At 53.0% G+C, this 26,549-nt stretch overlaps 1 protein-coding gene and 2 long non-coding RNA genes across 4 annotated transcripts; 2 read left to right on the top strand and 1 right to left on the bottom strand.

Moving 5' to 3' along the window:
• Window positions 1-761: 761 nt before the first annotated feature.
• Window positions 762-3,334, top strand: LOC147582991 (uncharacterized). The gene is made up of 2 exons (XR_015244286.1): window positions 762-870; window positions 2,054-3,334. It is a non-coding gene; the product is annotated as an uncharacterized LOC147582991 (long non-coding RNA).
• Window positions 859-19,208, bottom strand: LOC147582990 (uncharacterized). The gene is made up of 3 exons (XR_015244281.1): window positions 19,112-19,208; window positions 18,483-18,775; window positions 859-1,472 (listed from the first exon to the last, which is right to left on the bottom strand). It is a non-coding gene; the product is annotated as an uncharacterized LOC147582990 (long non-coding RNA).
• On the top strand, window positions 17,883-26,538 carry ZYX (zyxin). Of its 2 annotated transcripts, none has more exons than XM_086687906.1 (10): window positions 17,883-17,972; window positions 18,125-18,344; window positions 18,846-19,045; window positions 19,198-19,290; window positions 19,387-19,935; window positions 23,878-23,998; window positions 24,135-24,304; window positions 24,442-24,620; window positions 25,487-25,607; window positions 26,194-26,538. In XM_086687906.1, the coding sequence occupies exons 2-10, from the start codon at window positions 18,137-18,139 to the stop codon at window positions 26,296-26,298; spliced, it is 1,746 nt and encodes a 581-aa protein (XP_086544032.1). In that variant the 5' UTR covers window positions 17,883-17,972; window positions 18,125-18,136; the 3' UTR covers window positions 26,299-26,538. The 2 variants fall into 2 exon arrangements, with proteins under 2 accessions (XP_086544032.1, XP_086544042.1); XM_086687916.1 differs by having other exon boundaries at window positions 17,905-17,972; window positions 18,122-18,344.
• The last annotated feature ends 11 nt before the right edge of the window (window positions 26,539-26,549 follow it).

Below are 26,549 nucleotides of genomic sequence, written 5' to 3'. Positions count from 1 at the left end.
CCACGAGGGATGCCCACAAGGCTGAGGGAGGGGGACTGGGCTCAGATGGAGGAGCCCAGCGATTCTAGCAGATGGAATCATGGAGCAGATGCCAGTAGGTTGCACGTTTGGTGTCGGCAAGATGAGGGATTCCAGTCTGATGGTGTCTGTTTTCTCTGAGAAGTGGGAAGTGAGATCATCTACTAAGAGGGGGAGATACAATAAAATAACAATAAGTAATAGGCAACTATCACTTAGCAGTTGACAAAGCGTTTTCAGCGTCTTCTTACAACAGTCCAGGAAGGAAATCATTATATTTGTGTTGCAGTTGAGAAATCTGGGCTTAGATGGGGCGCCTGCGTGGCTTGGTTGGTTAAGCGTCCGACTTCGGCTCAGGTCATGATCTCACCGCTTGTGAGTTCGAGCCCTGTGTCAGGCTCTGTGCTTCAGAACCTCTCTCTATGCCCCTTCCCTGTTCACTCTCTCTCTGTTAGAAGTAAATAAACATTAAAGAGAGAGAGAGAAATCTGGGCTTAGAGGCCTATTAGCTTTCTTTTCCCCAAAATTACCCAGCTGGAAAGAGAAGAAGCTAGAGCATAAACTCAGCCCCTCAAATAGAAAATTCATCCTGGATGCGGTGGGAGAGAGCTTTATTTATGTGTTCACTCCTCTGTTTTTTAAAATAACTAGAGTTACTTGGTTCAGGGTTTTATCTGATACACATTCCTTCAGTCTTGTCTTTCTTTTTTGAAGGTGGGGCCGTAAGCTGAAGAGAGGGCCAAATCTGTCTACATTCCTACGTTTTGAAATGAAAAGGCAAGGATCTTTCTTCAGGGACACTTACAGCCACTACCATGGGTCTTTGATGCTGTCCTGAGGCACTGATGACTGGTGAGTCTCAGTTCCTATGTATCAATGCCGGTGTTTCGTATCAAAGTCTCTATCTCAGGGTGACAGCAGGTGACTTAGGCCGCCCCCACGTGTAGTCAGCTTCGTGGCAGCCCTTAGTGGCTCACAGGAGGCCGTGTTCGCTGAAGGCGCCAGAAGTAGGCCTGCAGATCCTGGAGAACTTGGGGAACGTGCTGCGGTAGGTCATTTGGTGACGGTGTACTTGGGAACAGCACGGGCATCTGGGTGAAAATCAGAAGACGCTGAGGCAGGGCAGTGATGGAGGTGGGTATTCTTTTTAATGGGAGTAATTGACTTAATCCTCAGGGAACAAAGACAAAGAATGGAACTTGGGGGTTAGGTTCCTGACACACAGGTGCAGACCCAGAGCTAAGTCACGGATGGGCAGGGGTGTTGGCAGTGTGCAGATTGTATTTCCATGGAGTAGGAGGCGGCCACCTCCTCCGCGTGTTTGCCCTCAGAAGAGAGGCGGCTCCTGTCAGGGCCGCAACTTATACAGGCTGACGCGTTCCACAGCAGAACTTCTCTGGCTTCCTTGTTGGTGGTGGAGGCCAAAAGGCCCCATTTGACCAATCTCTGATCTCCTGGACATTGAGGAAGATAAACCCTTTTAGACCAGCATGGGTCATTGCTGGTTTGACTTTCAGATGACGTTTGAAACTTCGAAGAACTTTACAACTCTACGTAAGGTGAGCTCACTCCAACGTAGTGAGACAAGGAAGCTTGGTAGCTGGGGAGTGTTAGCGCCCTCCCCACCCCCCCCCCCAACCATGGTGCAGCTTCCCAGTATGGGGCAAAGTCTCCTGCATGGGCAGGTCAGCATCACTGAATCCACATTTTAAGGATCCTGTGGATCCATTCGGCAGAAGAGAGTACCCAAACCACATTAAGATATCAAGGCCATGCATCTGCCCTGTCTTCTCTTTGAGAAGCAGCTCTGTGGGAAAGGCTGAAAGAGAATCCCTTCAGGGTTGGGGGTTCCCACCAAACATTCCGATGAGAAAGGCCAGGCCAGAGGTTCTAGGCCAGTGGGATCCTACCTCCCTCATAGAAGGGAAGGTTTCATCCAGAGGGCCCAGAACGATGTCAGGGCTCTACTACAGCTTCCAAGTCAGGCCCCAAGTAAATTTAAGGGCCTCGGGGGTATCATTCTCATCATGTCCAGGTCACAGCCAGCAGCGGACCAGGCAGGATGCCAGAACCAAGGAAGCAGGCCTGGAGTTTGGGCAAGCATGCGTCAGGGGCCAGGTAAGCAATAAAAAAATGGAGTTTATCAATCGTAAGAGAGCCAGACCAGACGGGACCTTCAGACATCAAGCAAGTGCTCAGCACTTACACATCCCAGAGCCACTGACAGAAAGGGAAGAATCAGGTAGGTAACTCCAGACAGTCACTTCCTCCAGCCTACGTGCCAATGTGGTGCCCCTCCCTCCGGGAGAATCAGTGAGAATTGGGAACTGGAAGGTTCTGCTCCGAGCATCACATTGTCGATAGCTGTCTGGCCAGTATGCACTAACTCAGGGGAGAGGAGCAGCCCTGTCACATCATGCCTGTGGAGCCCTCTCACCTGCTCCCTGCTGGCACCCCCTTAATGCCCAGATCCCCCAGGCGAGATGCTTTCCTGTGCTTACTCCCCTGGTCTTGCCTCTGAATTACGAGCCTTGTGGCTGACCCTCCATTACTACCTGCCAGCTGACAGTTGACAGCCCCCCTTTCGGATTCCTGAACATACCCCCATTCTGGGTTCCCAACCCCCTTGCCTTCCCTCGCTCTTGGGATGTCCTGCAATCTCAGCATGAATTCCCCTTGCAGATGCTTTCTTGGTTTTGCTGCAATGTCTAACTGCCTGGAATCTTGTCTTCTTTCCTGCAACTGGTCCTGGATCTTAAGTGGTGTGTGTTTAATACGTAACGGGTCAGTGTAGCTCCAGGACTCCACCCTTCCCAGTCTGCTGTCTTCTTCTATAAGCAAGCCGGCCAGATCCAGAGAAGACAGCAGAGGTGTCTTCCTGACAGTGGGAGAGCAGTGGATATACAGGGCATTAAATACAGGGCTGTGAGTGTTGGAACTGGACAAGACCGTAGACATCAAGTCTGTTGCTATAGTTTCACAGACAAGGAGGATTCATTGCTCAGATCTTCACAGTCCTATGGCTAAAAAGTGACAACTGAAACCAAAACTCACGTTCTCCATCTCTCTTCTAGCATTCTTTGCCCTATCCCATGATGCTACCCTAAACCTACATTGGATTATTTTTCTGATTTTATTGTGTAAAATGTGTGTAACGCCGAACTCTGCTGAAATATGCTCAGATCCCATACTCCTTTGGCTCACGTAGACTGATCAGCTCCTTCTGGGTAAAATGAACATTGTTCTGAAAGTGTAGATTTCATGCTAAGTGTTCTTAACACAATAATAATAATTTAAAAAAAGAACATTGTTCTAACTTAGGAGTTCCAGAGCTTTCTTCTGGGTGTGTAATGGGTGTGTAATCTTTGTGTCTATGTGCAGGTCATTGTTTGGTTAGGGTTTTTTTGTGGTGATAAGCTGATGGGGACAAGGCTTCACTCTCCTGGGTGGTGGGGAAGGTGAGGCCTGTTTACTGACCGAATCAATCATGATTGTCCTGCCAATGGGCAGTGGACCCACCTGGATGGGAAAGTCCAAAAGAGATGGAAGGTTTTGAATTCTGGGTGGTGCAGACATGTTTTTCTCAAGCAATATGTACTCGTTTTAGAAAAAAGTTATTATTGTCAGTAGGCTCCACACCCAACGTGGGGTTTGAACTCAGAGCCCTGAGATTAAGGGTTGCACGCTCTACAGACTGAGCCAGACAGGAGCACCTAGAAAAAAAATTTTTAAATACACACAAGCAGAAAGAAGAAACCAAAGCCATCACCTGTTATTTACACTATGCACGTTTTGCAACATTTCCTTTCAAACTGACTTGTGCATACATACATATATATGTATATGTATATATGCACCAGTGTGTGTGTGTATATATATACATATATACATACATATATGTATATACATATATATACATATATACATATATATACACACACACACGTATAAATATATATATATATACATATACATATATATACATGCGCTGTGGCAGCGGGTGGTAATGGAGGTTGGACTTTATTACTGACAGTGGAGAATCGAGTTGAGGGAGGAGACGGGAGCAAGTTCTGCATTCTAAAGTGGGAGCTGGAATTTGCCTCTTGGTCTTTCACTCCCCATATCTCCAGTTTCCTTCACAGCCAGAGGGCTCGGAAGAGCTGCTAATACTCACCCTCATTTCCCTGCTTCTGCCCACTCCTCACCCCACTCCAGGGTGGCGTCTTCACCGAAACAGCTCACGCGGCGGGCTCCTATATCCTCCGGCAGATCGTGTGCATTTCTAATACTAACCTGACATATCGGGAGCATTCCACAGTTGACCACTCCCTTGTCCCTGAACATTCTTTCCTGGTTTTCCTCCTGCCTTTCTGGCTGCTCCTTCTCTGCCTTCTTTCTTTGCCAATTCATTTCATTCATTCATTCATTCATTCATTCATTCCATATTACAAGTATTTATTGAGCATCTATATGTCAGTACTATTCTAGGTGCTAGGGGCCAAAACTCATACCTTCATGGGGCTTACTGTCTAGTGAGAAGTAGTGAGGAGGAGTTAGCAATAGAGAAGTGAAATGAGTAATATACATTTCTTTTGGTGTTGAAGCCCAGGACCTACCTATATAATACATTTTTTTTAAATTTTTTTTTAAAGTTTATTTATTTTTGAGACAGAGAGAGACAGAGCATGAACGGGGGAGGAGCAGAGAGAGAGGGAGACACAGAATCGGAAGCAGGCTCCAGAGCGCGACGCGGGGCTCGAACTCACGGACCGTGAGATCGTGACCTGAGCTGAAGTCGGACGCTTAACCGACTGAGCCACCCAGGCGCCCCATAATACATTTAAGGTCATTAAGTGCTTTAAAGAAAAATGGAAGAAAGGAGGATAATGAATAAAGGGCATTGGTGTATGTAGTTTTTTTTTTTTCAACGTTTATTTATTTTTGGGACAGAGAGAGACAGAGCGTGAACGGGGGAGGGGCAGAGAGAGAGGGAGACACAGAATCAGAAACAGGCTCCAGGCTCTGAGCCATCAGCCCAGAGCCTGACGCGGGGCTCGAACTCACGGACTGCGAGATCGTGACCTGGCTGAAGTCGGACGCTTAACCGACTGCGCCACCCAGGCGCCCCATGTAGTTTTTTTTTTTTTTTAAGTCTGTTTATTTATTTTGAGCAACAGAGAGAGAGAGGTGAGGGGCAGAGAGAGAGAATCCCAAGCAAGCTCCCAAGGACAGAGAGGAGCCTGACATGGGGCTTGAACTCATGAACTGTGAGATCATGACCTGAGCCGAAACCAAGGGTCGGACGCTTAACTGACTGAGCCCCCCAGGTACCCTGGTGATGCGGTTTTAAATCGGGTGATCAGGGATGGCCTCACTGAGAAGGTGGTATTTGAGGAAGATATGGAGAAAATAGAGTGATCCATGCAGATGTCTGGGGAAGAGCCTTCCAAGCAGGGGGACAGCAGGTGCAAGGCTCTGAGGTGGGAATGTGACTTGCATTTTGGAGGGATAGCAAGGAGGCCAATGTGGTTGGAGCAGAATGAGTCATAGGACATGAGCTCAGAGAGTATGTGGGACTCATTTGGGCAGAGCCTTGTACTCTGGCTTTCATTCCGAGTGAAAGAAGAAAGGAGAGTTTTGATTAGAGTAACATGATGTGAAATCAGATGAAGGGATAACAGTGGCAGTTATATTTAGAGTAGAGTGTAGGGAGGCAAGATATTGCAGTAAATCGGGGAGATGATGGGGGCTGTGAACAAGAGGGTAGTGGTAGAGATGGCAAGAAGTGGGCAGATTCTGGAAATGTTTTTTTTTTTAATTTTTTTTTAATGTTTTTATTTATTTTTGAGACAGAGCACAAGTTGGGGAGGGTCAGAGAGAGGGAGACACAGAATCTGAAGCAGGCTTCAGGCTCCGAGCTGTCAGCACAGAGTCCAACGTGGGGCTCGAACTCACGGAGTGTGAGATCATGACCTGAGCTGAAGTCAGATGCTCAACTGACTGAGCCACCCAGGCGCCCCTCTGGAAATATTTTGAAGCCAGAGTGCGCAGGATTCGATGGATTTTGAGTGCCAAAGAAAGAGAGATGTCAGAGATATCTCCAAAATTTTTGGCCTGAACCAAAGAATGGAGTTTTTATCAGCTGAATGAGGAAGATTATGGGTAGAACAAGTTTGGGGGGGAAAGAGTAGGAATTAAGCTTTGGACATATTTAGTTTGAAATGTCCACTAGATGATCAAGTGGTAATTAAGAGTAAGAGGCTAGATGTGTGTGTTGTTGGGCCATAGAAAAGATCCGAGATACAGGTACAAATTTGACGATCATTAGCATAGGGATCCATTTAAAGGCTTCAGACTGGGTATGGTCAGCCAGAAGAGTGGTAGGTGGAGGATAAGAGATGCAAGGACTCCTTCCCAGCACTTAGAGGCTGAGCAGATAAGGTGGAGCCAGAGGAGAATGAGAAGTATGGACCAGTGGGGTTGGGGGAAAAGAGACTGTGGTGTGCAGAGAAGCAGCAGATGTTTCATGCAGAAGAGAGTAAACAGCTGAATCAAATATAGCTGGTGTGTCAAAAGTAATTGACTTTGGCAATAGGGAGGTCATTGCTGATCTTGACAAACGTACTGTCAGTTAAGTGGTGGGGGTCAAAGATGGTTGGAGCAAGTTAAGAGAAAATGGGAGAAGAGGAATTAGGGCTATCAAGTATAGAGAAGACATTTTGCTGCAAAAATGAGCAGAGAAATGGAGTGGTAGCTGGAGGGGGAAATGGGGTTAATTTTTAAGTTGGGGCCTAGCTGTATACTGATGATAATCATCTAGTAGAGAGGAAAAAACTGAAATTCAAGGGAGTGCATTAATTGTGAGAGCAACAATCCTAGGGCAGGTGAGAATGAATAGAATCTAGGGCAAGAGTGGTGATGGCAGCTGAAAAATGACTGTTGGGGGGGTGTGCCTGGGGGCCTCAGTGGGTTAAGTGTCAGATTCCATTCAGGTCATGATCCAGTGAGTTCAAGCCCATGTTGGGCTCTCAGCTGTCAGCATGGAGCCCACTTCAGATCCTCTGTCTCCCTCTCTTTCTGCACCTCCCCTGCACTCTCTCTCTCACAAATAAATAAACGTTTATTTTTTTTAAATTTTTTAATGTATAGGGGCCCCTGGGTGGCTTGGTCGGTTGGGCGTCCGACTTCGGCTCAGGTCATGATCTCACGGTCCGTGAGTTCGAGCCCTGCGTCGGGCTCTGTGCTGACAGCTCAGAGCCTGGAGCCTGTTTCAGATTCTGTGTCTCCCTCTCTCTCTGCTCCTCCCCCGTTCATGCTCTGTCTCTCTCTGTCTCAAAAATAAATAAAAGTTAAAAAAAAATTAAAAAAAAAATTTTTTTAATGTTTATTTATCTTGAGAGAGAGAAAGAGAGAGAGAGAGACAGTGTGAGCAGGGGAGGGGCAGAGAGAGAGGGAGACATAGAATCGGAAGCAGACCCAAGCTCTGAGCTGTCAGCACAGGACCTGATGCGGGGCTCGAACTGGTGAACTGTGAGATCATGACCTGAGCCAAAGTTGGATGCTCAACTGACTGAGCCACCCAGGCACCCCTAAATAAACATTTAAAAATGACTATGGGTGGGGTGCCTGGGTGGCTCAGTCGGTTGAGCAGTTGAGCATCTGACTCTTGATTTCAGGGAAGATCATGATCCCAGGGACACTGGATTGGGCTCCACACCGAGTACCGAGCCTGCTTAATTCTCTCTTTCTCTCTCTCTCTCTCTCTGCCCCTCCCCTTCCCAGCTCTCATGCACATGCATATGCACTCTCTAAAATAAATTTTCTTTAATGTTAAAAAATAAAATAAAAATGACTGTGGGGAGTCCACTTTAGTAAGGGGGAGGAAAGCAGAGTGCAGCAAAGCAGACTCAGGTGGGAGGGTGGATGTCAGGGGAGCCTGGGCAAGATCTTTTCAATTTCTTCAGTTTTCTCAGTACAACAGGAAGCAAGGATGCAAGGTCATCAGCTATGGGTGTGGATGGGGAAGAAGTTGAAGAGAGGGAAGATCTAGAAGTCTTTCAAAAGAGTGGGAAGTGAACGGGCAAGAGAAATTGCTATGCTTACCGGGAAGTAGAATTACTGAGTGGCACCTAAAGGCTTGTCATGAACTTCAAAATGAGACTGGTCAGAAGGGCTGTGTGCTTCCCTCCAGCCCTCCTGAGCTGCCCGGCTGCAGGGGTGCGTTTGGTAGAGCTGGGTGGAAGCCAGGTTTGGGTTTTGCCCAGTGAGTACCACAAAGTGAGAGGGAGGGACATGGGAGTTGAGGGCAGGTGCAAGGGACTAGCTCTCATGATTGCCCAAGGCTTTTATTTATTTATTTATTTATTTATTTATTTATTTATTTATTTATTTATTTAAATGCTTATTTTTGAGAGACAGAGAGAGATAGAGTGTGAGCAGGAGGGGCAGAGAGAGAGAGAGAGAGAGAGAGAGCCCGAAGAATCCGAAGCAGGCCCCAGGCTCTGAGCTGTGAGCACAGAGCCCGATGTGGGACTCAAACTCAAAAGCCATGAGATCATGACCTGAGCTGAAGTCAGATGCTTAACTGACTGAAGCACCCAGGTGCCCCCCAAGGCTTTTAAACTGGGTAGGGAGGCAAGGGATACAGGAGTACTGATGCATAGAGGCACTTGTACCCCATTGTTTATAGCAGCACTCTCAACAATAGCTAAATTATGGAAAGAGCCTAAATGTCCATCAACTGACGAATGGATAAAGAAATTGTGGTTTATATACACAATGGAGTACTACATGGCGATGAGAAAGAATGAAATATGGCCTTTTGTAGCAACGTGGATGGAAGTGGAGAGTGTGATGCTAAGTGAAATAAGTCATACAGAGAAGGACAGATTCCATATGTTTTCACTCCTATGTGGATCCTGAGAAACTTAACAGAAGACCATGGGGGAGGGGAAGGAAAAAAAATGGTTAGAGAGGGAGGGAGCCAAAACATAGGAGACTCCTAAAAACTGAGAACAAACTGAGGGTTTATGGGGGGTGGAAGGGAGGGGTGGGTGGGTGATGGGTATTGAGGGTACCTGTTGGGATGAGCACTGGGTGTTGCATGGAAACCAACTTGACAATAAATTTCATATTAAAAAAAAAAAATCAACTGGGTAGGGAGGGCACGATGCAGGGGGAGGTAAAGAGAAAAGCTGACATAAACTGTAGTTCCCGGTGGGTCCAAGGATTGTTAAGGTAAAAGAAGGGAGTAAACTGGAAAGATAGAAGGAGCTGGTGGGAGAAAGGGTTGCTTTAAGCAGTTATTGCAAAGGGCTGCCACATGGTTTTCTAGAGCTGGCTTGTCCCCTGCACAGTCAGCAGTCATTAGTGACCTGTGGCCACTGAGCACTGAAATGGGCCTCATCTGAGTCCAGATATGCTGTAAGGGTAAAATGCATGCCAAATCCCCAAGACTTAGTAACAAAACAATTAAAAAAGAGTGTAAAAATATTTTATTAATTTTAAAATGTTGGTTACATGTTGAAATGATAATCTTTGGATATGCTACATTAAATCTATTATTGAAATTACTGTCACCTGTTTCTTCTTTTCTTTCTCCCTCCCTCCCTTCCTTCCTTCCTTCCTTCCTTCCTTCCTTCCTTCCTTCCTTCCTTCCTTCCTTCCTTCCTTCCTTTCTTTTTTAATACTGCTGCCCAGGCTCTACCCTCAGAGATTCTGCTTGAATGTGTCTGGGGTGAGACCTGAGCATCATACTTTTTGGTTTTTTAACATTTATTTATTTTTGAGAGACAGAGACAGAGTGCAACCAGGGGAGGGGCAGAGAGAGAGGGAGACACAGAATCTGAACCAGGCTCCAGGCTCTGAGCTGTCAGCACAGAACCCGACATGGGGCTCAAACTCACAAACTGTGAGATCATCACCTGAGCCAAAATCAGATGCTCAACCTACTGAGCCACCCAGGCGCCCCAGTTTCTTTTTAAATTTTTAAAAAATATTTACTTATTTTTGAGAGAGAGTGAACGAGCAAGAGCACAAGCAGGGGAGAGGGAGACAGAGGATCCAAAGCAGGCTCTGTGCTGACAGAGCCCAATGGGGGGTTTGAACTCAGAAACCTTGAGATCATGACCGGAGCTGATGTCGGATGCTTAACTGACTGAGCCACACAGGTGCTCTTTTCTTTTCTTTTCTTTTTTTTAAATGTTTTTATTTATTTCTGAGACAGAGACAGAGCATGAGCAGGGAAGGGGCAGAGAGAGAGGGAGGCACAGAATCTGAAGCAGGCTCCAGGCTCTGAGCTGTCAGCACAGAGCCCGACGCGGGGCTCGAACTCACAGACTGCGAGATCATGACCTGAGCCAAAGTCAGATACTCAACCGACTGAGCCACCCAGGCGCCCCTAGTTTCTTTTTAAATTAAATATATGGCTCACATCACATTTCTGTTGGTCAGTATTGGTTTAGGGTATTACCATGGGAATAGTGGTCAAGGCAGAGCAAAGAGAGAAGTTCATGTTTGTGATGTTGAAATGACCAAGACTTACTGGCAAAGTTGTTTTGGAGAAAGTGCCAGTGAGCTAGGACAGAACAGTGTTTGAGAAATGAGGATGAATGGCCCAGGGCAATAGCCGGCTGTGCCTCTCAGAGGGCAGTAGGTGGTGTAGTTTGAAGACAGGATATTCAAAGCTGGGACTTTAGGGAGGAGGGAAGGAGAATAGTGTGGAAGTAGTAACGGGGATCAAAAGGGATATCCGTGCCGCATCCAGGGCTCCTGGTAAGAAGTCCAGGGGGACACATTTTGCTGCCACCTGACAGGGCTGCAAAGGGAGGTGTGTCCTCAGAGGGGATCCAGGTTAGAGCAGGTGGGGAGAGTTGCGGGAAGAACAGGCACATTTGCTGGCAGAGTCTGTGAGTTCTGGTTTCGGGAGGTGGGCAGAGGAGCAAAATGTGGGGGGAGCTGGGCATCTGGGGCTTCCTGCCGTGACTGACATATGGGGTGAAGGGGCTTAAGCAACCAGAGCAAATGGAGGCCAGGTGCTGAGTGTAGGAAGCGCAGGGGAGGAGGGGGTCTTTCTTCACTCCTATTGGAGGGGCGGAGGGGGCCGGGGGTGGGGCTTCCTTCCTGGGAAAGCGCGCCTCCCTGTCCCCCTGCCCCACAAGTGCTGTAATGCATCAAAACCCAGCCTAGGCCCTCTCAACTACTCGCTAGGTGATTTTTTTCAGCCAGTAACAGCTTCAGATTACTAGTTGGAGGCAGACGACTTGTAAATGTGGGTACTCAGAGTTCTCTGCCCTCTGCTCCCGGTCGGGATGGCCCACTGCCCACCGTACTCCCTCTCATTCTTGGCAAGTCCAAAGCAAAGCACGCAGCCTCACTCCCAGACCTGCACCTCACAGCCCTGAGCACCACACTCTGGGTAGGTACCAGCCAGAAGCTGGGCTGCGTCCATGACTCTTTCTCCTCAACACCCGCCCTGCCCCCGCCCCCCTCCCCCCCATCAAATGCAAACCATCCCTAGGTTCTGCGGATGATTTCATGCCTGAACAGCCCTCAGTCTGTCCACTTTCATCCGTCTCCACAAGCCTCTTCCTCGTGCATGAGTCTGTCCACACCTGTGCTCTTGTGTTATTCTCCACATTGCCCCTACAGTGAGATTTTCAACATTCCCACCTTTTCATGCATTCTTTTCAACCTGAAACCCTGCAGTGGCTCCCCACTGCTCTCAGGACAAAATATGGTCTGCATTTCTGCACCCCCTCACCCCCCAATCTTCCCAACCACCTCCCCCCCCCCCCACCAACCTCCAGCTCTCCCAGGTCACGCCTCTGCCTCACCCTCAGTGGTCCCCCACGCCTGCCCTCCCTCTTCTCACGTGACCAATAGCCATCAAGGGCTTTGCACTTGCTACTACCTCTGCACAGAATGCCTTCTCCCTCCGCTTCACCTCATTAACTCCTACTTCTCTTTCAGATCTCAGCTTGGCCATCCCTTTCTTAAGCTCCCCCACCAGATCACATCTCCTTTGGGCATCACATATCTTTCCCTTTACCTGCAGTTTTGCATTTATGGTTATTTGATGGGTATTTATCTCCCCTAGTAGAGTACCCAAGGACGTGGCCCCTTCATAAGGGCTGGCATCATGTCTGTTACTGCTCAGTATTATATCCCCAGCACCTAACAAAGTCCTGCACATAGTAGCTACTCAATAAATGTTTGTTAAATGGATGAATGAATGATTCAACATGATTCAAAAGCCCTTAAACACAGGGCCTTTCTGATCTAGTATGAGATTTCCACGGCTCTGAACTCAGCTGCAGTCAGTAAGTGTGTTCATCGCCCTGGGTTGGTGGCAGGCACTGGCTAGGCCTCCTACGCCCTGCTGCCACAGAGGATACGGACGCCTTTGCTGGAATTGGCTAGATTGCTTATAGCCTAGGCGAGTCCTCTGGTAGCATCTCACACTTGGGTACGAAGACTTGTCTCTCGGCTAGCTCCAGCAGGTGGAGAGGTCTCCACAGGAAGACCTCAGGGTTCTGGGCGGATCCCCTCTTTCCGAGACTGAGTGTCCATCTGCCGTGTTCAGTGTGGCTCTGGATGGGCAGGTAAATAGCGACAAGCCCAGCGGGAGAAGGCGCCCCAGGAAGCGCCAGCACGCCCTGTGGCTTTGCTTCGGAGCTCAGAGCTCGTGCTCCCTTTGTCGGTGTGGCCTGGTACGGTTTTTCTTATTAGGCCCATCTTATTAAAGGGGGCAGGGGCGGTGGGAACCACCAGAGAAACATCGTGCTTCTTGTCTGGAGCAGCTAGGTTCTCTCTCTATAGTTCACCCCCCTGGCCCCTGAAATGTTTACTCCCTACAGTCACTTAATCTGCAAGGTACAGTGACGAAGGCTCAATCTTCGAGGCCAGACTGTCTCCGATTTTGGCTTTCCTGGGTTCAGGGAGAAGGAAGGCAGCAGACGCTCCACTAGGAGCTGCCTTGGTGCCAGCAACCCGCCTGTGCTGCTGTTGGAGCCCTGGGTCTCCTTTCCTGTCTGCCCTTCCCAGTTCTCTCGGCTGCTGACTCCTCGCCATCTGACCATCTGCTTACTCTGCCCCCACAACCACCGCGCATTTCTGCCTTGCTGATGCTCGCTGTGCTGTTGGGGGCCCATCTGGCTTAGACCTTGGGATGTATGGAGCCCTGCCTCCCTCCTGCTCCTCTGACCTCTGCTCCCTGGATGCCCTCTGCAGGCTCTGCTCGCTGCTGCTTTGGACCTGGCAGGATGAGGCTTAAGGGGCGCCAGGGTGGCTCAGTCAGTTAAGCATCTCACTTAGGCTCAGGTCATGATCTCATGGTTTGTGAGTTTGAGCCCTGCCTCAGGTTCCGTGCTGACAGTAAGGATAGAGCATGCTTGGGATTCTGTCTCCCACTCTCTGCCCCTCCCCTACTTGATCTCTCTCTCTCTCTCTCTCTCTCTCAAAAATAAATAAATAGGGGCGCCTGGGTGGCTCAGGCCATGATCTCACGGCTCCTGAGGTCGAGCCCCATGTCAGACTCTGTGCTGACAACTGAGAGCCTGGAGTCTGCTTCAGATTCTGTGTCTCCCTCTCTCTCTGCCCCTCCCCTGCTCATGTTCTGTCTCTGTCTTTCTCAAAAATAAACATTAAAAAATATTTTTAAAAAACACTTAAGAAAAGAGCTGGATGCTTAATCTCCTGGAAATGTTCTATTATACAAAAGTATGCTTACATATGAAATACATATAATTTCATATATGATCTCCAGAAGAATGTAGATGTAGTGTGTGTGTGTGAGTGTTACATATACAAAACATGTGTATATACACACATGCAGATGGACAGACAGCTAGGATTTGATGGCACCATGTGATGGAAAAGAAAACAGTGGCCCCAGTACTTAAGGTGAGGGATGGAGTTGGCGGCTGGCCTGCAGAGGGTGTTTGATGCACCAGACTGGGGCTCTTAAAGGGAAGAAATGATAGATGCAAGGGTGTAAGTGGAGGGCAGGAGTGTCTTCAGATAATAAAGTATTTGCATTGCAACTTTTTTTTTGAGTTTTGAAAGTCAACAAAATCCAACATCCAGTTGGCTTCAACTTCCTTAACTGAAAAATGGGGTAATAATGTACATTCCTCATGGGTTTATTGTGAGGATAAAATGGGGTGATATGTTTAACATTTATTATTGAGAGACAGAGAGAGACAGAACATGAGCAGGGGAGGGGCAGAGAGAGAGGGAGACACAGAATGTGAAGCTGGCTCCAGGCTCTGAGCTGTCAGCACAGAGCCCGACTGGGGCTTGAACTCACAAACCATGAGATCATGACCTGAGCCGAAGTCGGACGCTTAACCCACTGAGCCATCCAGGCGCCTCAGGGGTGATATGTTTAAAGGGCTTAGTTTTGTGCCTAGCTCCACATACTGAGTTTTATCCAAGTGAGCTATTATTATTGGTGGTGGTTGTTATGGTGGTTGTGTCCCTGCTGCTGCCACAGTGCCCAGTGCCACGCCAGGCACACTGTTGACCCTCTGTCCATCTGCGGCCAGCATCCGGAAAGAACCTCATGACAGCATCCCTTGTTTGATTGCCTCTAACTTCTTGGTTTATGTTGTGTGCCCTTGAAGCAAATTTTCCGAGACCTGGTGAATATAAATCCTTGGAGGTGTGTAGAGATGTTTTAGGTAGCAAAGGTCCCTGTCTATTTTCTCACCTCCTCTCTCTTGCCTGGCCCCAAGCAGTTGGAAATGATCGGGTGGGAACATCTACTTACTTGCTACACTTTACACATACATACTACCTGAAAAAGCCAATTAGAATTGCTTACTTAAGAAAATCCCTAAGGGGCGCCTGGGTGGCTCACTCGGTTAAGCACCCAGCTTCAGCTCCGGTCATGATCTTGCAGTTTGTGAGTTTGAGCCTACTTTGGCTCTCTGCTGTCAGCACAGAGCCCAGTTCAGATTCTCTGTCTCCCTCTCTCTCTGTCCCTTCCTGCTGTGCTCTCTCTCAAAATAAATAAATAAAAATTTAAAAGAGTCATTAGGGCTTCTCCTGTTCACTGTGTGCATTTTGATAGCATCGACCCTGCAGTTACGCTTCAGACATCCTGGCCTAGTGAGTGTGTCCTTCTGGGATGCTCTGAAGTGTTTCTACTTGTATTTAGAAAAGCTGGCTTAAAACTCGTAGGTTTAATGTTCTGCATCCCAAATGCTATTAGTTGTCAGTAAAACTAAGCCTGCCTACGCACTCTTCTATTCTTGATATATAAATAGGTTCAGCTGCCTAACAATTAAACGTACTATATTTTGCTCATGCACATTCCTCAAGGAGACATTTAGAGGGTAGATGGCTTTTACTTTTGCGATGCTATCTGGAAACCATCTTCCTAACTTTCTTCCCCAAGTGGGTATATGGTTGACCCTTGAACAACCTGGAGGTTAGGGGCCCCAACCTCTGTGCAGTCAAAAATCTGCTTATAACTTTTGACTTCCCCAGACTTTATTAATAGATTATCGTTGTCTGGAAGCCTTACCGGTAACACACACAGCCCATTAACACATATTTGGTATGCTATATGTATTATATACTGTATTCTTACAACAAAGTAAGCTAGACAAAAGAAAATGTTCATTTAATCTTAAGGAAGAGAAAAATACATTTACAGTACTGTATTTCTAAAAAAAAAAAAAAAAAAAAAAAAAAAAAAAAAAAAAAAAGCATATAAATAGACCTGCATAGTTCAAACCAATGCTGAAGGGTCAACTCTATTTTGAAGGGTTGGCAATGAGACTTTTGGTCTGTAAAGCCCAAGACACAATCTCCAACATGGACAGGAAATCCAGTATCAAATTTCTAGCTGATCTTCATAGGGACAGGCCCAGGACCAGCTCCTACCTGTCAGAAAAGGTCTGCACTGCATGCTTAATATCATACACGGCCACACATGCTTGTGGCCGTAAGAAATGCCGGTGACAAAGACAGTAAGATGCCAGAGAAAAGAAAAGATCAGTGGGGTCTGAGAAGATGAAATTGTAGTCTTAGGTAGAATTAGTCATTTAATAAAGTTGAAGGAAGGAGCAGGGCTTTGCATATTCCAAGGCCCCTGAGAGGTCTGCCTGCCAACCCTGAAGGGGAAACCAGTCTTTTTTGATGAACCCTTCAGAATTTCCCTTCTGGGCAGAACTGGGACTTGAGTAATAGCACCAAGCATTATATGGTACTTTCAGATAAAAAGTTTTATTTATTTTTCCATACGATGCAATAAGGGAGGTGGACTAAATATCATCACTCTTTTACATAGAAAATGAAGCAGAGAATGAAGACACTTTTCACTTATTTTGGGCACTCAGGCTGGGTCTCTGAACCCTGACCTCACTCTGCTCTCTTGTATCCAGGGTTGCTTTATCTGACACCAGGGTGTAGGGGAATATGAAGTCTCACATTACAGCCCTCAAGATACCCAGCTCTAGTCTAGACCCTGCAGCTTACCGGGTCTGACCTGGCCCCATCTCCTAAGCTCCTTGCCTGTTTTCTCATGGTAAATGTGAGGACTGCGTCTGGCTGGTTTCTAGAGCATAGCCCAGAGGCTGGCTGACAGCAGGGGATAGCTCATTTGTAGGGCCAAGAACTGGAGATAAATACTGAGTATGGTGTGCCCAAGGGCACTGACTGCCTTAGATGGCAGAGAAGGCTGGCAGCACAGCAAGAGAGAAAAGGAAGCACCCGCGGGTAGATATAGTGGCCTTACAGGCTGAAATGTCATAGGTCTCCATACTTTGCAGGTAGTGAGTGTGTTGGAATTCAAGCGGCAATTTGGTAAATTTCCACGTTCAATTAAAGGTAAAAAGAGCCTAGGTCTTTCCCTTTGGCATAGCCAGGGGCACGGAGTCCAGGGCGGAGGAATCCGGTCGGACCAGTGGGGGGCTCCACCGAACGCAGGCTCCGTTTGCCCCGGGGCTGCCCCGCCGCGCAAAGATTCTCAGATGGGCGGGTCACGGTGGGCACCGTCGTACGGTCCGCGTCCGTCCGCCGGCCGCCCTCGCCTCCACCCCGCCCCCCACCTCCGTTCCGGGTCTCTCCCTCCCGTGAAGCTTAACTGATCGGCAGGCGGGGGCGCGGGTGATGGGAATTCCTAGAAGCCTTAGGCGGCTGCCCAGGATTTAAAGTTAGGATCCTCCGAGGACCCAGGAGGTTGGCGCTCACACCCCGCCTCCAGGTCACAGAAAGGCCTGGGGGGCGTGGGCAGGGAGAACCCCCACTCACCATCCCCGTCCACCCCGGATCCCGTTTCCACCCAGTCCTGCCAGTCCGGGCTGAGCCGGAGGGGACCGGGGACGAGGCTGGGCGCGGGGCGGGGGGGGGGGGGGGGGGGGGGGGTGGGGTAAGGGGGAGGGAGGAGCCCCGGGAGGTGGCGGGGGCAGGTAGCAGCAAGGCCGGGAGAGGAGGGGGCTGGGCCGCGGCGGAGGCGCAGTGGGGCTGCTTCACCGCCTCTGGGGCACCCGTCGGACCTCCGCCGGCTCCGCCGGGAGTGGGGATAGTGAGTCAGATCTCGGGCACCCGCGGGTCGGGCGGGTAGCGGGGTGGGGGTGGGGGGGCGAGTCAGGAAATGACATCAGAGGCCTGTGCCTGGGGAGGGGAGGTCTGAGCCGGGCCGGGGCGGCGGGGGCGGCAGAGCGGGGGCGGGAGGACTTCGGCTGAGCCTCCGGCCTCAGGGCAAGAGCCGGGCCCCTTCCTGGGGGAGTTTCCTGCCGGGTCCGCCCTCCCCGCCTCTCCCCGCCCCCTCTCCGGGCCGCTCCTTGTATGGTCTGAGCGCCGCTCTCTCCCCGCCCCCTCCTTCCCTCCCTCTTCCCTGCGTCCCTCCCCGCCAGGCTGGAGGCTGCTCGGGACCCGGACGCAGAGTCCGCGGACCCGGCTGCGAGGCGGCCACCCGAGACGCGGCGCGCACGCTCCGGCCCGCGGTGAGGCGCGGGGAGCCGCCCGGCGGACGCGCACGGGGAAGGGCGGGGGCGCGGGCGCCGCGCGCGGGGGGCGGGGTGGGGGGGAGCCGGGCCGGCGAGGGGTCGTCTGCCCGGGTCGCGCGACGCGTAACCTGGCCGCCCGCCCCCAGCAGCCCGGCCCGGCTATGGCGGCCCCCCGCCCGCCTCCCGCGATCTCCGTGTCGGTCTCCGCTCCGGCTTTTTACGCCCCGCAGAAGAAGTTCGGCCCGGTGGTGGCCCCAAAGCCCAAAGTGAATCCTTTCCGGCCCGGGGATAGCGAGCCTCCCCCGGCCTCCGGGGCCCAGCGCGCGCAGATGGGCCGGGTGGGCGAGATCCCCCCGCCGCCCGCGGAAGGTATGCGGCTGGGCTTGGGGGCTGGACCCCGGCGGGCGCCGGGCCGGGGACAGCGGTGTCGGGAGTTTGGGGGTGTCTGGAAAGGTTGCGGCGAAGGGGGCTGGGCGCAGCTAGCCTGTCCCGAGCAGATGTTCTTACCTCATCGCGGAGCTCATGGCTGGGAGCCAGGGCTCCTGGGACCGTTCCAAGTCCCCCGCCTGGGGGGTGGGAGGCGGGAATGTGGGGCACGAATCTTCCCCTCTGGGTCCGTTTTCCCAAGTGTAACGGGAGCTGCATCACTCCTGGGTCGAGCCCCCGCCTTTACTGACCCCGTGCTCCCAGGGCGTCCTGCGTCTTCCTTTGCTTCCCACACGCTCTCCGGCGAAGGGGGGGGGGGGGCGGGGGCGGCGAGAGGTCGTGGGTTAGGGGTTAGAGCTGTGGAAGGAGGGTAACTTGGGGAAGGGGTAGAGGGGGCCCCGCTGACTGTCCTCTCTCCTGTCTTCTCTGGTCTTCCTACCTCAGACTTTCCCCCGCCACCCCCTCCCATCCTTGGGGATGGCGACGACTCGGAGGGCGCTCTGGGAGGTGCCTTCCCACCTCCCCCTCCCCCTATCGAGGAACCGTTTCCCCCTGCGCCTCTGGAGGAGGAGATCTTCCCTTCCCCACCGCCTCCACTGGAGGAGGAGGGAGGGCCTGAGGCCGCCATACCTCCCCCCCCACAGGTATGGAAGCTTGGGAAGGGCGGCTACACTGGGACACCCCCAAAGGGAGCAGAGGAGAGTCCTTACCTCTGATCTCGCCTGCATCTCTGGCCTGATTGGGGTGGGGTGGGAACGCAGACCTGGGATGGGTGCTCAGACCCCGGACTCTCCAGCCCAGGGAGAAGGTGAGCAGTATTGATTTGGAGATCGACTCTCTGTCCTCACTGCTGGATGACATGACCAGGAATGATCCCTTCAAAGCCCGGGTAAGGGACTGGAGAGGGGGAAGGTGGGGGGAGGGGAGGAGGAGGGCAGGCCTGCTCCTCTAACTGAGCTTCTCTCCTCTCCCGCTACCTGTGCAGGTGTCATCTGGATATGTACCCCCACCAGTCGCTACTCCATACATTCCCAAGTCCAATACTAAGCCTGCAACTGGGGGCACAGCACCCCTGCCTCCTTGGAAGTCCCCTTCTAGCTCCCAGCCTCTGCCCCAGGCTCAGGCTCAGCCTCTGAGCCAGACCCAGTTCCACGTGCAGCCCCAGGTCAAGCCTCAGGTCCAGCTTCACGTGCAGCCGCAGCCCCAGCCCCAGCCCCAGCCCCAGGCCCAGGCCCAGCCCCAGCCTATGCCTTTCGTGAACACCCAGCCTCGAGGACCCCCAGCCCCATCTCCTGCCCCAAAGTTTTCTCCAGTGACTTCCAAGTTTACTCCTGTGGCTTCCAAGTTCAGCCCTGGAGCCCCAGGTGGACCTGGGTCACAGCCTAATCAGAAGTTGGGGTCCCCTGAAGCTCCCTCTTCCAGTAGCACAGGCTCCCCTCAGTCCCCCAGCTTCACCTATGCTCAGCAGAAGGAGAAGCCCCGAGTGCAGGAGAAGCAGCATCCAGTGGCCCCACCAGCGCAAAGCCAAAATCAGGTGAGGGAGGGTGGGGAGGCCAGGCTGAGACCAGGGGGCCAGAGAATGAGGGCGAAGGTGGTCCCAGTGAGGTGGGCAGCATGGTGGGATAGGAGTTTTGAGCCTCTGAAGTTGGCCAAGCGGGTCAGTGGTAAGAGAAAGCTCTTCTGAGGAGGGCCTGGCAGGGTCTGGGTCTGGGTGGGGCCTGACTGGGCTTTGGGGGAGCACAATAGGCTGTGAATCAAGGGAAGGATTTGGTGGACCCTCCCTTGCACCCTGCCCCCTAGAATGTTAAAGGGAGGGATGAGATCATCACCAGTTTGACCTTGCTTCTTCCCCCTTCTTAGATTCTTGAGTACATCTCTCTGCTCCTCTGAGCCACCCTCACGGCCGGCCCCAGGGCCCATCTGGTGATAAGAGTCACAGGGGCAGTAAACACTGGCTGAGCCAGTATCTGCTGGGTGCCAGGCTCTGTGCTCTGTGCTCTGGAGGGAAGAGATCTCAGAGGTTAAGTCTGAGGGAGTCAGATGGGCCTGGGATAGAATTCCCGGCTCACAAGACCCTAGGCAAGTTAGGTGAACTTTCCGCCTCAGTTTCCCCACCTTTACCATAACACCCCACACAACAGTTTTGTGAAGATTAAGTGAGCTCACTCGAAGTAGAAAGTGCTGGGGTCTGTATCTAGCTCTTGAATGCTCAAAATAGAAAAGTTATTCCTGTCTGACCATTTCTGCCTTGTGGTTGGGGGGATTGAGGTCTGAGTAGAAGGGCCCCTGAGGGTCATCTAGTCCTACCAGCCATCAAGTTAACTGACGGCGTGGGTGTGTGTGTTTGTGTGCAGACACAGTGGAGGAAGAGATACTAAATGCCAGTGAGTTTTGCAGAACCTGGTGTTTCAGAGCTCCGGACAGGCGTCAACATGGGGGCCTGTGGGTTAGGAAAGGCGTCATCGCACCTGTGTGCCTTGAAGGCTGGTGGGACTTGAGGTTGGAGAAGAGCAGGAAGGGCATTTGGGCAGGAAGAGCATGAGCAAGACTCAAGGGCACAAGCATGCCAGGGTGTTTGGAGAACACACAGTAGTCGGTTCCTGTGGGAGTATTGCAGAGCTGTACCGAGGGAGGGAGGGGCTGGCTGGAGGGAGGAGGAAATAATAAAATAGCACACCAAGGGAGCATGTCCGTCCTGGAGAGTCACGAATGGGTTCTGAGGAGTTGCATGGCCGGGCTGGAGGGCTGGCAACAGCCGACAGCCCAGCCATGCTTTTGGAAGCTTTGGGAAAAGTTTTTTGGCAGAGGTGCAGGCTGGAGGTAGGAGGTCAGCAAAGTGAGGGAGAGTTCATTCCTGGGCAACTGTAGTGTTATGAAAAATGTCAAGATAGGAGAGCTGTTAAAAAGGAAGAGCCTCCAGGCTTGGTAGCTGATAAGCCTTTGGAAGAGGAGGGGTGTGTTGGGGAATGACAGTATTGCTGACCGAATAGAGAAGTCCAGAAGGGGAAATGGTTCGGACGGAAGGGGAGGGGTCCAGCTGTCAGCCTGTTGAGCAACAGTTCCAGGAGGGCTTGGCCTCAGCTGGGACTGTCATTCAGTTAGAAATGGAGGCCTGGGTGTCAGGTGGGGGCGGCAGACTTGAGGTGTGGGTGTACATGGTGTAGTGTGTGGTGCCCCAGGCGTGGCACGGGCTGCCGAGGGGCCCAGGGGATGCCGAGCAGGAGGAGCTGAGGGCCTGGGAGGAACCTCAGGTGATGCTCAGGTTGACCACGAGGGAGGGGGGCAGGCGGAAGAGGGGCTCCAGGTAGAGTGGGGTCTCGTTGGAAGAGAGTGTGATGGCTGAGGAGTTCTTCAGTGGTGCGGGCGAGGACTGAGCCCAGAGATTTGACTATTCAGAAGTCCTAGATGGCTGTGGGGTGGCCTGTTGGTGCCCTGTGGTGGGGAGGGTGTGCGTGTGTGTGTGTGTTTGTGTGTGTGTGTGTGTGTGTGTGTGTGTGTATGCGTGAGAGAGAAAGAGAGGGAGAAAAGCAGAGGGAAGAAGCTGATGAAAGAGGGGTTTATGATGCCTGAGAGCAGGGGCTGCTGCTAGGATGGAGTCCTGGAGGGAAACACGGGGTCACCCCCGCCCCCAGAGAGCATGGGCAGTGTGGCCACAGGGTTTTCTGGGAGAGGAGGGAGCTGGAGCTGGCTGGCTTCCGTCTTCTCGGTCATGTAGGAGGTGAGGTCATCGGTGAGCGGGGAGCGAGGGGAGGACGCAGTTGGGGGCTCGAGGAGATGGAAAGGTTTGGAACAGCTGCTGTGGGGAAGGCGACTGGGAATCCGCAGGAGCCAAATACCAGACAGCCGGGCTGAGGCTGGAGGGCGCAGAGGGCACTGCAGTGTTTGGAGAACCCACTCTGCAGTGTTCAGGGAGCCCTCCACCTACTTCCTGCAGCTTGGAGTCAGAAGCAGGAAGCAGGCAGTGGCATGACCCAGGGTTGAGATGGAGCCAGATGAACAAGAGATGGTGGTTGAGGGTGGCCTTGTAGAAATGAATGGTTAAGGGAGCAGACCGGGTGGGGAGGCGAGCCAGAAAGTTTCGATGCTTCGATGCGTAAGATGCAGGGGGTGGGCTGGGAAGCAGAGGAGCCTTTCTGATCGGCTCATTCGGTTGGTGTGAATGGGGAAGGAGGGCGGAAGGTAATCATTGGGAGGTCAAGCCTAGGATCATGGCGTAAGATGAGCTTGACCAGTGAGTGGCAATTTCGAAGTGTTCCGTGGTGGAAGGTACCTGAGCTGGAAGCACGTTTGGAGCCACTGAAGTTGAGAGCTAGAGGGCCGAGGGCCACGGGTGTTGAAGCTGTGGCAGGCAGAGAGGAAACTGTGGCTGGACTGAGTGTGTCTTGAAGGGTTGTGCATACCCGCGGGGAGCTGATGTCCATGAATGGTTCCTACTTCCAGAGAGCGGGACAGGCGTCTAAGTGGTACCAGAGAGCAAGGGCCCTTCCTCTGTCCCCAAGACGCCAGGAAGGGAAGATTGGGAGAGGGAGGGGTGGAGCTCACATTGTGGGAAGGGGCTTACAGGGGACGCTCTATGTGGAAAACGCCTGGAGCTCTGGATGCACACGGGTGTGAGCACGATGGAGCCGGGGCCGGGGGGAAGGTGGCTGTGGGAGGAGGTAGCTCGGAGGCTTTGGGGTTCCAGTGTTACAGGAACCGAGGCATTATTGGCAGGCGGCAGGTAGGACATTCCATTCTGCGGGGGCCGCAGTCCTGGGAAACCAGCCCCATGTTTCTGTGGGAGCCTCGTGGAAGCACTGGTAGCCCCTGCGGCAGCTCCCCCTGGGACTGCTCGGGGTTCCTGGCAGTGCCCCCCGCCCCCAGTCCGCAGCTCTCCCAGGACCCTCTTAATAGAAAGGGGAGGCGGGTGGAGGGAATGGTCCTTCTCTGAGGCCTGCTGGGGAGGCCGCTTGGGGAGCTGTGGGCTGGGCTCCCAACGACAGCCCTGGGGGTTTAACCTGTGATTCCCGCCTGTGTTGTATCCGCACGCTGACAGGGGCCGCTCAGAGCAGGCGGGCCGGGTAGGTGTGTGTGCACACGGGTGCACACGCCATCACGTGCCGACCTCTTCCGTGGGGGGCCATGTCTGCGCATGCTCTGTGGAGTTGACGCGTGGCCGGGTGTGTTGGCTGCTTCGGTGACCTCAGCTGCTGTGTGTGTGGCCTCTGTCCGCTCAGTTGTTCTGGCCTGTCCGTGACTGCCCGGGTGGTGGGGGGTGGGGGGTGGGCAAAGTGGGTGGAAGGTTCATCCCCTTCCCCTTATTTGCGTGGTGCTGGGGGTCAGGGAGGGAGAAGGAGGAGCTTTCAGAGTCCAACGTGAGCGTCTGGGAAATGCGCGGGGAGTCAGTCCTCATTGGAAGAAAGTGGCCAAGCTGGCTGGGGAGAGTTCTTGGAGGAAGATGACTCCAGAGAGGATGAAGAGAGTGTTGGGGTTTCAGGTCCGCTCCCCTGGGGCCCCGGGACCTCTGACTCTGAAGGAGGTGGAGGAGCTGGAGCAGCTGACCCAGCAGCTGATGCAGGACATGGAGCACCCTCAGAGGCAGAACGTGGCTGTCAACGGTGAGCTCACGGCCTCCCTCGGGGCCTCCCGCCGCTGCCCCGCAGGCTCCTGGGCTCCGCCTCCCGCTGCCAGAGCCTCCAATCCCTTGCCCCGCTCCTTCCTCCTATTGACTTCTGTTTTCTCTGGCCTCTCCAGAGTCCTGTGGCCGGTGTCATCAGCCCCTGGCACGCACGCAGCCTGCAGTTCGGGCTCTGGGGCAGTTGTTCCACATCACCTGCTTTACCTGCCACCAGTGTGAGCAGCAGCTGCAGGGACAGCAGTTCTACAGCCTGGAGGGGGCGCCCTACTGTGAGGGCTGCTATACCGTGAGTCAGGGCTGGGCCGAGGGGCACGCCGCCGCGGGGCTCAGTCAAGGGCCGGGTGGGGACTTGGGGCCGACGCACCTCGGCAGCTGCCTTTTGGGTGCCAGTTCCTTGCCGATGTCCTGCTGCTACCTCCTTAGGACACCCTGGAGAAGTGCAACACCTGCGGGCAGCCCATCACTGACCGCATGCTGAGGGCCACCGGCAAAGCCTACCACCCGCAGTGCTTCACCTGTGTGGTCTGCTCCTGCCCGCTGGAGGGCACCTCCTTCATTGTGGATCAGGCCAACCGGCCCCACTGTGTACCTGACTACCACAAGTGAGGACCCACCTCCTGTCTTCTGGGCTCTTCTCTGGCTGCCAGCCACGGTCGTCTGGGAGCTGGGTTGCCTCCTGATTCTGAGACAGCCCCCAGCCCCTGGCCTTCGTTTCTGGCCCCACATCCTGTGTGTAGACAGCAGAGACCAGTTCATCTGGATTTAGCTGTCCAGTGGCCTCAGACCTTGGTAGCAAGTCTTGGCTGCTGGCAAGTGCCCTCTGGCCTTTGGCTCGCTGAGGCTTCTCGTGGGTGCGGTCTTGCGTTCAACAATGTGTGCTGGAATGACTTCATTTCACACGGGCTGGGTTCTAAAAGTTCTTTCGGAAACCACCTTTTTGGGACTCTGGTTTTTCCCTAGAAACAGTGTTTACAAGGTGGTTACTTTCTGAGGCCAGTGGCAGAATCCCATAGCTCAAGGGTGGTGCAGGGAAGCTGCAGAATCCGACTCCCACCTCTGACGGTGTGTCTGAGGTGTGTGTTAAGAATTCCACCTTAGGCGTCCAGAACTTCACATCCCTCCCTCCATACACCCCAGTGGTCTGGCAGAGAGACACCTGCGTGGCCGAAGGCTAGGGTCAAGGGTCCAGGGATGGGGGCTGGAGAAGGATGCCTCTGACTGCAGTGTGGATGACAGACGGAGTCAAGACCCAGTGGCAGAGTTTCCTGGAGTGGGTGAGGGGAAAGGTGGGAAACCCCCTTGACAAGGGCCAGATAAGGTGGCTCGTCTCAGGACTTTGTGTGGCGCAAAATGGGCTAAGTCTGCCCTGTTGCCACGTAACCGCCGTCTCCCTCCCCTGCGCTTTCACGGGCAGCCCTGGGTACCCCTTGCCCCGTGCTGACTCCTGCCCCGCTCTCGGCCCCTCCAGGCAGTACGCCCCCAGGTGCTCGGTCTGCGAAGGGCCCATCATGCCTGAGCCTGGCCGCGAGGAGACCGTGCGAGTGGTCGCTCTGGATAAGAACTTCCACATGAAGTGCTACAAGTGTGAGGTTGGCCGGCCCCCAGGGCTGGGAGGTGGTGGGACACTGCTCGCTACCAGGTGGTTGGTGGGCAGTGCCAGCCTGGAGGTTGCAGTTGCAGTTTTGACGGGGCGCGGTGCCCACACCTGCCACCCAGATGCTCCCGTCACTGCCCACGACGCAGGGAGGGGTTTCTGTGGGGTTTCACTGAGCTTCTGCTGTATTTCAGATAAACCAAGAAAGGGGGTGGCCAGTGGGAGGAAAGGATGTGGGGCTTCGCTATTTTGGGGAGGGGGGATGTGCTTGGTGAGGCTAAAGGAGGAAGTGAGGGGAGTTGAGGCAGGTGGGAGAGGCCCCACATCTTTTATTGGGTGGAGGCCTTGGGAACAGCTCTTCCCACTGCTCGCCTTGGGCAGGAGAGGCCTAGGGACAAGAGTGAAAATGGGCAGTAGAAGAAGTGAGGATAGGGCTTAGGGGTTGGCGTGACTGGGGACACAGGCAGTGACGCTGGGCATCAGCCAAGGCATGGGGCATTTGGTCTTCCTAATTTAAAGGCGGAGGTGTCGGCGGGGGGCGGTGCACCGGGGCCTTCCCAACAGCGGACTCTTCCTTCCAGGACTGCGGGAAGCCACTGTCCATTGAGGCGGATGACAACGGCTGCTTTCCCCTGGATGGCCACGTGCTCTGCCGGAAGTGCCACACTGCCAGAGCCCAGACCTGAGTGGGCACCGGCGAGTCCGTTCCTTCCCCATTAGAGGACCATCCACACTGAGACCACCCTGCCCTCCACCTGCCCTGCCCCCCTTCAGTTATCTTCTGATGTTCAGCCTCTCCTTCCACACCAGCCCCTGCCCCATATCCCAGGTGTCCTGTGCAAAGCCCCGACATGGCCTAGGGCTGCAGCGTCCCAGCTCTGGGTTTCCAGTCCACCCCCGTCCTGTAGGGACCACCCCCCCCCCCCCCCACCAAGGT

The sequence above is a fragment of the Puma concolor genome, chromosome A2 (assembly GCF_028749965.1).
Source record: "Puma concolor isolate L17-30 chromosome A2, mPumCon1.1.hap2, whole genome shotgun sequence".
Taxonomy (NCBI): Eukaryota; Metazoa; Chordata; class Mammalia; order Carnivora; family Felidae; genus Puma; species Puma concolor.
The sequence above is the reverse complement of the archived record's forward strand: the minus strand, read 5'-3'. Positions and strand labels throughout refer to the sequence as shown.